The sequence below is a fragment of the Ranitomeya imitator genome, chromosome 1, assembly GCF_032444005.1.
Source record: "Ranitomeya imitator isolate aRanImi1 chromosome 1, aRanImi1.pri, whole genome shotgun sequence".
In the NCBI taxonomy this organism is placed as follows: Eukaryota; Metazoa; Chordata; class Amphibia; order Anura; family Dendrobatidae; genus Ranitomeya; species Ranitomeya imitator.
In genome coordinates, this window is record NC_091282.1 from 156,127,295 (window position 1) to 156,141,861 (window position 14,567).

At 41.3% G+C, this 14,567-nt stretch overlaps 1 protein-coding gene across 3 annotated transcripts in view; it reads right to left on the minus strand.

The window, feature by feature from the left end:
• The window catches only part of MCTP1 (multiple C2 and transmembrane domain containing 1), a 1,531,547-nt gene that overhangs the window by 147,023 nt on the left and 1,369,957 nt on the right, over positions 1–14,567 (minus strand). For all 3 annotated transcript variants that reach the window (XM_069751887.1, XM_069751881.1, XM_069751897.1), the window contains one exon: positions 5,554–5,607. In XM_069751887.1, coding sequence (XP_069607988.1) covers positions 5,554–5,607 — 54 coding nt within the window. The remainder of the gene's footprint in view (positions 1–5,553; positions 5,608–14,567) is intronic.

The following is a 14,567-nucleotide window of genomic DNA, read 5'->3' on the forward strand; positions in this document are numbered from 1 at the left end:
ACTTTTATTTTCTTGTTAATCTCTTCATTCTGCTTAGTCTGTGACTAGTGTTGCAGACTGAAGAGAAAATGGTGGCAATAGAATGCAAAACCATACTCTACAGGTCAGGTGTCCAAAAACTCATTAGTTGGGACGCCCGACCTGGTGAGTAGAGAAGTTCATTGTATAGCCTCCTTTTTCTCTTCTGTGTACATAATCTATTTCAAACAAACTGAAGCGACGATGGCAGTCATACACAGCATATCTATGCTCACCTGCACATGTGTCAGAAATAGTTAATTCATGAGGCTGTTATATTATTTCTGACATCTGACTTGATGAGTATAGATCTGTTTTGTATGGCAGCCATTGTCTCTTCAGTTTGTGTCCAATGGATACTGCATAGCAGAACAGAATCAGGACGCAATGATGTCAACAACCTTATCACTAAAACAACATGGCTGCCGTCACACTAGCAGTATGTGGTCAGTATTTTATATTAGTATTTGTAAGCCAAAACAAGGAGTGGAACAATTAGAGGAAAAGTATAATATTAGCATATCTAGCACCTCAGCCTTTATCACCCACTCCTGGTTTTGGATTACAAATACTGATAATAAATACAGACCAAATACTGCTAGTGTGATGACAACCTCGGTTTATAGAGGAAATACATATGAGACACGGTCAAGACACCAAAAAAGTTTATTAACGAGAAACATTGGTAACATGACAGAAAATAACTGGTACAGATAAAATAACAACAGGACATTTACACAACATTGTCCTGCCATGACACACGTCCAATATCCAAATCAAAAAAGGCAGCAAATTGGTCCTGCATGTGGCCAACTTCAACTGTTGACTGCAGTGGGTGATGCTGGCAGTGGGTGTGCAACTGGTTCATCCAGTTCAATGTTGGGCCGCTCCTTAGCCATAATGTAATTGTGCAGAACCACACAGGCTTTGATCACCTCGTCGACTGTCTCCATTTTTAGATTTATGGCTGATGCAAGAATGCGCCATTTTGAGACTAGAATCCCAAAGGTACACTCTACAGTTCTTCATGCCCTGGTCAGTCTGTAGTTAAAGATCCTTTTAGTGTGGTTCAAGTCACGACTGGAATATGGCTTCAGTAGGTTTTCGCACATCTGAAAGGCCTCATCCCCAACCATGACAAATGGCATCGGTGGACCTTAAGTGTTGGGGAGAGGTTGTGGCTGTGGAAAATTAAAATTTTTGCCATACACACGGCGGCCCATATCTGAGTTCTTGAAAGTCTGGGAATCATTGCCACGGCCAAAAGCTACAATGTCCACGGTGATGAAGCGACAGTCCGCATTGGCTATTGCCATGAGCACAACAGAAAAATATTTTTTATAGTTGAAGTACTCGATCCTGTTCTGGCTGATTTGATAAAGCGGATGTGCTTTCCATCCACTGCTCCCAAACAGTTGGGGAAATCACACACACTCCAGAATTTTTCCGCAATTCCAATCCACATGTCCAAGGTGGGTAGGGGTATAAACTCATCCTGGAGTACATTCCACAAAGCCCAGCAGGTGTCCGCAACTATTCCCGACAGGGTGGATATTCCAAGCCGGTATTGGAAATGGAGGGATGATAAACTCTCTCCGGTTGCCAGAAATCTGGAAGAAAATAAATAATAAAGAAAAATTACAATCAATTCTATTTATGGTGTGGTTATGCTAAAGACATAAAGGAAAATACCAAACAAAAAAAACACATGTCAGAACACCCAAAATTAGCACTGGCATTAGTTTACATTTCTTACGTACCTTAATGTAACCAGCAGACGTTCCTCGGGTGGAATCGCTCTATGGAGCTGGGTGTCCTGTCTCCGTTTGGTTCCATGGACACGAGCAAGCAAATCCCGGAATGAGTCTTGCGACATCCTTGTATATTCTTGGAATTTGTCAGGGTTCTCATTAAGCTCGCCATACAGCATGTGATAGGCCCCACGTCTCTCACGTAATTCAATAATGGGGTGTCTCCAAAAATGCCTACGCCGTCTCCTTCTCCATCTTTCGCGATTTCTGTCTTGCTCCCAAGCAAACGCACAGGCAAGAAACAGCTTGATGCTTAAAGCCAAGTTGAAATAAAAGCTCGCCATGCGAAGATCCATCATGACACAGGATACAGTAGCACACTGTTAAGATTTCAGCAGTCCTAGGGTCTATATATAGATATCCCATAATACACGCCCTCTGTAGTCCCATTGGCGTTGTCTGGTCATCTAGATTTTTCTCCTGTAAAATGTGTCACCATGCGCACAAAAACGCAAACGCAGACAGAAACGCATACAAAAGCAAATAAACGCGGCTTTTTTAACTGCATGCTTTCCCGCATGCGTGAAAAAACGCCGCGTTTGTACGCTTTTCTATGCGTTTTTTCCAGCACTTGCGGATGCGGATTAAACGTTGCGGATTCTAACGCAAATGTGAAACTAGCCTTAGCTGTCCACAATAACAGTAATTTTAACCAAGGGTGTGCAATCCTTTACATGCCACTGTAAAACCTCTTTCATTGGCTATGTTATTTGTGATTAAAGAACATTGAGGAGTTTTGGCTTTGAAAAATGTATTTCACCGATTATCTCGGACACTTAGACCCAGATTCAGTAAGATTTTTGGCGTAACATATGCCACCACTCATCCTGAATTTGACGAGTGGCAGACACTACGCCCCAACCCAGGTCCGTTCACTCTGTCACAGCTGGGTAAAAATGATGTGAATCAGCCAAAAACATTACATTTTGGCACCACCTCGCAATGGGCATTTTTTTTTTTAAATTTCAAAGCTTTTTACCCCAGTTTTTTGGTGTAAAAGCTTTGATGAATTAGGGCCTAAATGTTCCCCACAACATGATCTGAGTTCAAATTACACTTAGAAAAATTATTTTTTAAGACAAAGGACTACTTAGTTTTAATAAAATAAATTGTCAGCCCCGATTAATAGTATAATACTTGACTATTGAAGAAATATGTGTTTTAAGAGGGTAAAACTTCTTAAAATGAGTGATGCCGCAGAAGAAGTCCTTTCAGTACTTTTATGAATATAGGCAACAGTCTTCAAAAGTTTAATTGTAACATCTCATCTTTTGAAGGTTCTTCTAGCAGCAGAGAGATTTGGGGTATTGTAAAAAAGCAGACAGTTCCAGACCTTTATCACTACGCTCTTGTGTGCTGCAAAGTAGTCCTGCTAGCACAATCCATAGCTTTTGTGGTACAAGGTCACTCTAATTTCCTCCCTCTGGTTTTCATATTCCCTCAAGGACGACTAATGCAAGTGCTATCATATCCTGACACAATGAATTGTGGAAACAGGCTTGTATTTCTTTCTTCTGCTCCTCTTTTCTGTGTCTCTTTTTTTCTTCTTTTTTCTTTTTTTGAACAATAGTTGAATTGGCCATGTGTCGACACAGAAGCCAAAAATTTAACTCTTAAGAGCTGTGCAACAACAAGATACAACTACAGCGGGTATTGTAAAGGAAAAATTATTAAATACATTTTGTGTTAGATAAGGGATACAAGTGTGATCATTTTGATCATATTATGACAAAATAAATGCAGAATAAAAAACTTATTTTTTTTGCAAATATAGAGATATCCTCTTAAAGGGGTTGTCCAGAGAAAATAAGTGATCATTTAGGCACAGGATGGAGGACTTTCATCCCAGACAAAATGTAGCGCCTGTGCACATGCCTGACTGCCACTTCAATCATTCTCAGCAGCCCTATGGCGAATGAAAGCAGCAGTCAAGAATACATACTCCTGCTCCATTCTATCAGGGATAAAAGTTCCTCATTCTGCCATTTGTTGGGAGTCCCAGTGGTAGGACCCCCACCATTGAATCAGTTATCATCTATACTGTGGAAAAATCATAATTTATGTTTACTGGAGAACCGCTTTAAAGGGTTTCTCCAAGAATAACAAAATTATTCCCATTACATAAGTCAAATGGCAGCCTATTCTAGTTACATGGCAAGGCAGGATATTGTCGCAATCTACACAGCTCGCAAGACCTCTGTCTTAACTGACAGAGGAGCTGTATCTTAAGCACACATACCTCAGTGAGCTAAGGAGAAGAGCTGTGACAGCAAAAGAAATAAATCTTCTCCGAGGCTGACCAAGTACAAAAGATTTTTTTCTCTCTTCTATGTCCTCCCTGCTCAGTCAGCCAAAGAGATTTATTTCTTCTCATTACAATTCTTCTCTGACAGCTCACCAGTATGTGTGCATACGCTACAGTTACTCTGTCAGTTGAGACAGAGGTCTCAGGAGTTATGTTTCCTCAGAGTGCAGTCCATGCCATAAAAGCATTTAAAGAAAGTCCTCATAGGGCTTTGTAGATACAAAATTAAAAATCAAATGGTTCTCAGAAAATGGTATCACAAAAATAAATAATTTTTATAAAAAAAGTAAATAACAAGGTACCGGTAAATGCACTAAAATATAGGTCCTTGTTCAGCTAAAGTAATGGAAAAATACCAGTCATATAGTCAGATAGTAAGATGCTTTACAAGTGGCAGCACGGGGGCTCAGTGGTTAGCACTGCAGCCTTGCAGTGCTGGAGTCCTGGGCTCAAATCTGACCATGTATAACATCTGCAGGGAAGCTGCAATCTATGTTCTCCCTGTGTTTGTGTGTGTTTCCTGCGGGTTCTCCGGGTTTCCTTCCACCCTCCAAAGAAATACTGATAGGGAATCTAGATTGTGAGCCCCAATGGGGACAGTGACGATGATGTTTGTAGAGTGCTGCATAGTTAATAACGCTATATAAGAGAGAATGATAGATGTTGACAGCCTTTTTTTTGCCAAAACTCATCTCTTTTCCTGCCTCACATCCCCATATTTTCACTATTCTCTTCCGTAAATGTATTAAAACAGACCTTCTTGTTTTTCTATTTTTCTACTGTCTGTGTCGGCTCTGAGATTTGGTTTTCAACAAATTGCAATATATACAAGATACCAAATGAAGAACTGCCTGAACTGGCTCTACACTATATACCGTAATAGCTTTGATTTATTAATTAGGTGTGAGTTATAAGTGTCTGTACATGGGATGAAAGGCCATTGTAGTTATCGCCGTGTACACTGGAGACACCACAAAGGAGGACTACTCCATACTGCAGCATCACAAAGAAACAATGGAAACAATGATATATAGTTCTGCCATTCATCTGTATGTAGCCCTATCTCTACAGTCAGCGGCACAATTAATCCCATTCTTTATATAGCCGGCACTGTTATGTGGGGAACTTTTTTCGGCAGGACAGATATTTTGCCCTTCATAAACAGTTGTCATTACAATTAGCATCAGAAGAGCGATCACATTCCAGACAGGCAGATTCATATTTGTTCTTGGCAGAAATAAAATATTTGACCCGGCTCTAGACTGAATTTCTAGCTTACACCGTACAGGGGCATTGTTAGAATGATAAACAGAGCGGCCAATGTTCTGGCCTGAAAGCTTTCAATTCCGTCTCCCTCTGTCTGTGCCATGCTTACATTCTGATAACCTCAGGTACCCATGTGTACAGAAGGATAATTACCTTGTCATCTTTGTCATCCTCCTCTTCCTCGTCCTCCAGCATGTCTTCCATTACCTGTGGACAAAACACCAGCACGTTACTACTGTATATATCTGTCAAGCAAAATGCAATCAATTTCAAAATGCATTTTCACTGATAACATTTTATGAGGATTTGAAATACAACAAAGAAAATATTCATAAGATAAAGGGTATTTTACACTATTAAACACCTGGGGTTTCGGAGTAATACTTTTTCATGTTTTTCTATGCGAGGATCTGGGTAAATGCTGTTTGTACAATGTTGTGTATCATTACATGAGTGGATAGAAATCATCTGTTCATACATATACCATACTTGTATTAAAGGGGTTGACCACCATTCTCAACAATCTTCTCTTCTTTTGTTTTGTTTTTTTACTTAAATGCCTGTATTTGGGGGTAAAAAGCATTTTTGCAATTATTTGTCATAAAAATCCTTGCACCGTTTGCCTTCCACAACTTCTGTGTTGCACCATCTATTGCTGGCTGCGGAATGAGTAAATGGAGAATCTATCAGTGAGCTCATTGTGACGGTTTTACAGGAGACTTTTTAACTCCTTTATCTGTCTTTTTCTGAGCTCTTCTCGGCTGATTGACTACAATCACATTAATATTAAATGTGCAGGAAAACAAAATGCCAAACGATGTAACATTTTTAATTAAATTTAATTTTCAATATGCGTGTTTAAAAACAAAAAAGTCCACAGAAGCGGAATACTCTTATATACCATGTTCCAAATTATTAAGTAAATGACATTTTTCTCGGATTTTCCTAAATGGTCGGTGTAAAGGACAGTCAGTCTAATAAACGTCATCACCCGTTAGAGTATACATCGAATTTTATTGAAGAAACCTCCCAATGATAACAGTATAATCTCCAAAATGAATAAAAACTCAAAATGCAGTGTTCCAAATTATTAGGCACAGTAGAATTTCTATACATTTGATATGTTTTAAACAACTGAAAATGCTCATTTGTGGAATTTGCAGCATTAGGAGGTCCCAATCACTGAACAAAAAAGCTATTTAAACATCCTAACAGGCAAAGTTACATGTTAACATAGGAGGACTCCTTCTTTGATATCACTTTCACAATTCTTGCATCCATTGAATTTGTCAGTTTTTGGAGAGTTTCTGCTTGTACGTCTTTGCATGAAGTCAGAATAACCTCCCAGAGCTGATGTTTTGATGTGAACTGCCTCCCACCCTCATAGATCTTTTGCTTGATGATACTCCAAAGGTTCTGTATAGGGTTGAGGTCAGGGGAAGATGGTGGCCACACCATGAGTTTATCTCCTTTTATGCCCATAGCAGCCAATGACTGAGAGGTATTCTTTGCAGCATGAGATGGTGCATTGTCATGCATGAAGATGATTTCGCTCCTGAAGGCACGTTTCTGCTTTTTAGACCATGGAAGAAAGTTGTCAGAAACTCTATATACTTTGCAGAGGTCATTTTCACACCTTCAGGAACATTAAAGGGCCCTACCAGCTGTTTTCCCATGATCCCGGCCGAAAACATGACTCCTCCACCTCCTTGCTGACGTCGCAGCGTTGTTGGGACATGGTGGCCATCCACCAACCATCCACTACTCCATCCATCTGGATCATCCAGGGTTGCTCGACACTCATCAGTAAACAAGACTGTTTGAAAATTAGTCTTCATGTATGTCTGGGCCCACTGCAACTGTTTCTGCTCATGAACACTGTTTAGGGGTGGCCAAATAGTAGGTTTATGCACCACAGCAAGCCTCTGAAGGATCATACACATTGAGGTTCGAGGGACTCCAGAGGCACCAGCAGCTTCAAATAACTGTTTGCTGCTTTGTAATGGTATTTTGGCAGCTGCTTTCTTTATCCAATGAATTTGTCTGGCAGAAACCTTCCTCGTCATGCCTTTATCTGCATGAACTCTATCTGTGCTCTGTTTCAATCAGAAATCTCTTCACAGTATGATGATCACTCTTAAGTTTTCGTGAAATATCTAATTTTTTCATACCTTGTCCAAGGCATTGCACTATTTAACACTTTTCAGCAGCAGAGAGATCCTTTTTGTTTGACCACTGCCTCCTACTACAGATCCTCTCCTCCTTTGGCATCAAAGACCTCGCCCTATCCTGGATCGCCTCGTACCTTTCCAACCGCACATTCAGCGTCTCCCACTCCCATACTACCTCCTCATCCCACCCTCTCTCTGTTGGAGTCCCCCAAGGCTCTGTTCTAGGACCCCTACTCTTCTCAATCTATACACTTGGCTTGGGACAACTCATAAAGTCCCATGGATTCCAGTACCACCTCTATGCTGACGACACTCAGATCTACCTCTCTGGCCCAGACGTCACCGCTCTGCTGTCCAGAATCCCAGAGTGCCTATCAGCCATATCCTCCTTCATCTCCTCTCGCTTCCTCAAACTCAATGTGGACAAATCTGAACTCATCATCTTTCCTCCATCCCACAAATCTTCCTTACTTGACCTATCTATCGCAGTCAATGACATCATGCTTTCCCCTGTACCCGAAGTCCGCTGCCTCGGAGTAACCTTCGACTCTGCCCTGTCCTTCAAACCACACATCCAAGCTCTTTCCACCTCCTGTCGCCTCCAGCTCAAAAATATCTCCAGGATCCGTCCTTTCCTCAACCCCCAATCTACTAAACTGCTTGTGCACGCCCTCATCATTTCCCGCCTTGACTACTGCAACATCCTTTTCTGTGGCCTCCCTGCTAACACCCTTGCACCTCTCCAGTCCATCCTTAACTCTGCTGCCCGACTAATCCATCTCTCTCCTCGCTACTCCTCCGCTTCCCCCCTCTGCAAATCTCTTCACTGGCTCCCATTCCCTCATCGTATCCAGTTCAAATTACTAATACTGACCTACAAAGCCATCCTCAACCTGTCTCCTCCATATATCTCTGAACTAATCTCTCGATATCTTCCCTCACGTGACCTCCGGTCCTCCCAAGACCTCCTTCTCTCCTCCACACTTATTCGCTCCTCATCCAGTCGCCTCCAAGACTTCTCCCGAATATCCCCCATCCTCTGGAACTCTCTGCCCCAACACGTCCGACTATCAACCACAGTCGGATCCTTCAGACGGAACCTGAAAACTCATCTCTTCAGGAAAGCCTACAGCCTGCACTGACACCGCTGCTGCCTCATCACCAACGAAGCTACCGCCTCACCAACACCGGAGCTACCGCCTCACCAACACCGGAGCTACCGCCTCACCAACACCAGAGCTACCGCCTCACCAACACCGGAGCTACCGCCTCACCAACACCGGAGCTCCTGCAACCCTCAACCTACTGTCTCCTTCCCCATAATCCTGTAGAATGTAAGCCCGCAAGGGCAGGGTCCTCGCCCCTCTGTATCAGTCCGTCATTGTTAGTTTGTTTACTGCATGTGATATTTGTAACTTGTATGTAACCCCTTCTCATGTACAGTACCATGGAATCAATGGTGCTATATAAATAAATAATAATAATAATAATAATAATTTCCCATATTGCTCGAAACCTGTGGCCTGCTTAATAATGTGGAACATCATTTTTGAGTAGTTTTCCTTTAATTAGAATCATCTGGAAAACTAATTATCACATATGTTTAAGATTGATTTCAGTGATCCATTGAGCCCTGAGACACAATACCATCCATGAGTTTATTTGAAAAACAAAACAATTAAACCTTTATGACACTTAAATCCAATTTGCATAATAATTTGGAACACAGTGTACAACATATACAGTTAGGGCCAGAAATATTTGGACAGTGACACAATTTTCGCGAGTTGGGCTCTGCATGCCACCACATTGGATTTGAAATGAAACCTCTACAACAGAATTCAAGTGCAGATTGTAATGTTTAATTTGAAGGGTTGAACAAAAATATCTGATAGGAAATGTAGGAATTGTACACATTTCTTTACAAACACTCCACATTTTAGGAGGTCAAAAGTAATTGGACAAATAAACATAACCCAAACAAAATATTTTTATTTTCAATATTTTGTTGCAAATCCTTTGGAGGCAATCACTGCCTTAAGTCTGGAACCCATGGACATCACCAAACGCTGGGTTTCCTCCTTCTTAATGCTTTGCCAGGCCTTTACAGCCGCAGCCTTCAGGTCTTGCTTGTTTGTGGGTCTTTCCGTCTTAAGTCTGGATTTGAGCAAGTGAAATGCATGCTCAATTGGGTTTAGATCTGGAGATTGACTTGGCCATTGCAGAATGTTCCACTTTTTGGCACTCATGAACTCCTGGGTAGCTTTGGCTGTATGCTTGGGGTCATTGTCCATCTGTACTATGAAGCGCCGTCCAATCAACTTTGCAGCATTTGGCTGAATCTGGGCTGAAAGTATATCCCGGTACACTTCAGAATTCATCCGGCTACTCTTGTCTGCTCTTATGTCATCAATAAACACAAGTGACCCAGTGCCATTGAAAGCCATGCATGCCCATGCCATCACGTTGCCTCCACCATGTTTTACAGAGGATGTGGTGTGCCTTGGATCATGTGCCGTTCCCTTTCTTCTCCAAACTTTTTTCTTCCCATCATTCTGGTACAGGTTGATCTTTGTCTCATCTGTCCATAGAATACTTTTCCAGAACTGAGCTGGCTTCTTGAGGTGTTTTTCTGCAAATTTAACTCTGGCCTGTCTATTTTTGGTATTGATGAATGGTTTGCATCTAGATGTGAACCCTTTGTATTTACTGTCATGGAGTCTTCTCTTTACTGTTGACTTAGAGACAGATACACCTACTTCACTGAGAGTGTTCTGGACTTCAGTTGATGTTGTGAACGGGTTCTTCTTCACCAAATTAAGTATGCGGCGATCATCCACCACTGTTGTCATCCGTGGACGCCCAGGCCTTTTTGAGTTCCCAAGCTTACCAGTCAATTCCTTTTTTCTCAGAATGTACCCAACTGTTGATTTTGTTACTCCAAGCATGTCTGCTATCTCTCTGATGGATTTTTTCTTTTTTTTCAGCCTCAGGATGTTCTGCTTCACCTCAATTGAGAGTTCCTTTGACCGCATGTTGTCTGCTCACAGCAACAGCTTCCAAATGCAAAACCACACACCTGGAATGCACCTCTGACCTTTTAACTACTTCATTGATTACAGGTTAACGAGGGAGATGCCTTCAGAGTTAATTGCAGCCCTTAGAGTCCATTGTCCAATTACTTTTGGTCCCTTGAAAAAGAGGACGCTATGCATTACAGAGCTATGATTCCTAAACCCTTTCTCCGATTTGGATGTGGAAACTATCATATTGCAGCTGGGAGTGTGCACTTTCAGCCCATATTATATATATAATTGTATTTCTGAACATGTTTTTGTAAACAGCTAAAATAACAAAACTTGTGTCACTGTCCAAATATTTCTGGCCCTAACTGTACATAATGAATAGTTCTGTGTGATCCTAATTAGAGGAGGTTGTTGTCTGCTCTGTGTTATTCTGCCTCTTTCACACATCCATGTCTCCAGTACGTGTGGTGACAGTTTTCACATGTAGCATAGACACTGACACAGGTAGACCCATTCAAATGTGGAAAGTGGTGTCTATAAGACACCTCTCCATTACTAATCCTTCAGTTATATGGTAACTAAAGACACAGCCAGAATAAAGTCCTTTAATTGAAAAAATGACACAGACTCCTTTAATAATCTCAATTAAACCATACTTACGACCTTGCCTAATTCCACCGAAGCCCTTTATCTCCTGTAATAAAAATAAAATAAATAAACAACAATATACCATACCTGGCGGTCGTTTTGTCCCATGCCGTAATCCATGTCTGGGGTCCAAATAGTTTTCAACCTGGATGGTGCCAAGATGCGACGTCCAGTCTGAGAACCACTGGTGAATGAGCTGCTGAGAGCACTGCATCATTGACCAGCAGTGACATCATCGAGGTTCCCAGCTAGGCTGAACTGCGGTGACCTCAGGACCATGGGAAAAGTCAGTGATGACTGTAAAGTCTCCTGTCTTGTCGCCAATGCCACGTGTAGAATGTTGCCTCAGCAGGTGCATCATGATGTTCATGATTAAGGATGTTTCTCATCTGAAATGCATAGATCTTAGTTGTTTTTAATGGATTTGTATACATGACACTTGATGTCTGAATTTTAACACTTGGATTTTCTATTAAATACATTTTTCTGAACACCGTAGAGCTGGAATTTTGCCTTGTTTGCTATCTACTATGCCTGAACAGCACATTTCCTGGCTCCGGAGTGATGGAGTTGCTTTTGAGAGTGAGCTGGACTTTTTCTATATATGACTTATCCACGTTGGCGTTGTGTTGCATTTTTTGGTTTGGATTTACCTTTGTGTATTGCTTTCTATGCTGTCTCCTCAGTGCATATTCTGGGCTTGTCAAGTCTTTTATCAGCTTCAGGGTGTCCAAACAGTGGCTAAAAGACGTCACATAAGGCTAGATTCACACCAGCATATAGCGTCGAATGCGAGAGTGAGCATGGGATGTGATATGCCAATGACCCTTGGTTTCTGCTCTACTGTGAGCTGGAGCCGAGTGTCATGCTAATGTTCTCCGATTTTCTCACAAGACAGGATGGGAGCAGAGCTACAGAGGAGAGAGAGAAAGTAATCTCTTCATCTCCCCTGCTGCCGGTGTTGGTGTCTATTGATATCCGAGTACAGTCCAATGTTTCACTCGCACCCATAGACTTGTATGAGTGCGAGTGAGCCGAGACTCGCTGCCTATCGCAGCATGCTGCAATTATTCTACCATGCTGATTCGGCATGAGAAAATAATTGCAGATGTGAGCTGCCCCATAAAGTAACACTGGGCCGAGTGATGTTTTATTACATAACACTTGGCCGTGTTGTACGGTAGTGTGACCTCAGCCTAAGAAAGAACATGTCCACAACGATGTTGTTTTCACATTGTTGTACATTATATTCTTTTCATGGGACACTCTCGCAGGGCTTCATCAGGCAGATGCCACCTGATAACAATTATGTGCACATAGCCATACTGAAAATTGGGTACTGTTTCTATACTTCCTGTGCAGCGACATGGCCCATATAGTCTGACCTGCAGTGCTGTTGGGGCACACTTCACCGTCAGGTGTACCCCTTTCATGTCCATTGCAGCACACAATCTGGGAAACGCCCAAGTCAGACTGGGTTCTAAGTGCAATCCCAAATTGCAGAAATCAATTCCCCTTTCACTCTGCATAGCACCAGCATAGATGGATAACACCACACACAAAAATGTTATCAAAAGCTCTAGAACTACTAGTCTAACTTCTTTTTAGGTTTTAGCACCATGAGGGTAAGTTTACACATAGGAGATTGTTTCTAGAAGGTTCAATAACTAAAAAACTAAAATTCCATTCTGCACATGCGCTTGTTTCTGCAACATGTGCTATGGATTTTTACAAACCCAATATAGATAAATGGGACAAATGTAGAACCTTCCACTCACAGATTGGCCATGTGGGACAGTGGTGACATAATAATACAGAACTATTTATTTTATAAGCATCTCTTTATATCCTTTTTGTTTAATAACAGATTTTTATTAAGATTTATAATGTTTCACAAACCACATCGACATAAAGCAAAGACATAGGTTGTGGAATTAGCTTAGTACAACGATATAAGGTTTATCTAATAAACCGTAGGGCCCCCAGTGGTCCCATAACAAACTGCTTATTCATGCAACAATAAAAACTTTTAAGGTCCAGACAATCCCGCAAGGTGAGTTGCCCATACATCCAGTTAAGACCTAGCCCGTTCCACTTAACCTATTTGAAATGTACTTTGTAACAGAGGCCAGACAAAAGACAGAGGACACTCTGACATCAAGGGAAAAAGTAAGGGGTGTCAAGGGTTGATGGTGATCTTAGTTAATAACTTGAGCCCAGAAGTTATTCCAGGGGACCAAATGGTATCAAACCGATCCACCTTTCCATTCAGAATAGCCGTCATAGATTCCATTCTGTGTATATCAGAAATTCTATTTAAAAAGACCTGCTAGTAAGGAGAGTTGATCGGTTTCCAGACGTTAACATATGCAATAGTAGATTATATGAGTTATTCCCAATCGCTTTAGTGGTGATGTTGGGTTGATAGACTGCAGGATCTAACGGTACCTCTGCAGATTGTACTCTTTGTATTGGAATTTTAACTGAATACCAAAATCATGCCAGTGTAGGGCATGTCCAAAAATGTGGTATTGGGACCCAACTGAAGTGTCACAGCACCAGCAGCCATCCGGGATCTGGGGATTAAGTTTGAGGAGAAGTTCTAGTGTGTGGTGCCAAAACATGAAAATCTTGCACTGATTCTTTTTATACAATGTTCATATAGATGTTTTAGCTACCTTATGCCAGATAGACTGCCAGCACTGGAGAGACAGCTCTCTACCAAGGAAGGACTCCCATTTCACCACGTAGGAATGTTTTTTTTTTGGGGGGGAGAGGGGGGGGGTTAGAGTGGGACATTTATTTTCTTATAAATATCAGAAATTAGCCCACTATTTGAGGGACCTCTGTTACTTTTCAGTTGATTGAGAGACGCTCATCAGTCCATGAAGAGATAAAACTAACTGTTTGATCTACATAAAATGGAAGAACTTACAATCTGCTTAGGAAAGTTTGATTTAATAAAATCAAATGAGTAGATTTCCAATGTATCTGTGTCAACCAAGTCAGCATATCTAAAGATACTAGCTGAAATCCAGGGGTCTACCGTCGATGGTTACATGATTTTTGGGATTAAAGGTTTAAAAATTAAGATCATTGGTGAAGTAGGAGGAACTAGTTCTTAACATCGTTGTACTGAGCAGTGTGAGATCTCAGCAGCAGGAGGGAGCTGTTAATCAGGTAAGATGGGCAGATATTATGTTTAAACAAAAAAAGAAAGTAAGTATATCAGCCTCATGAGTTTTAAGAGATCCATTTGTTAATGCGTTAAATTTGCATTGTAAAAACTGGTGATACTTTAACCCCTTCATGACCCAGCCTA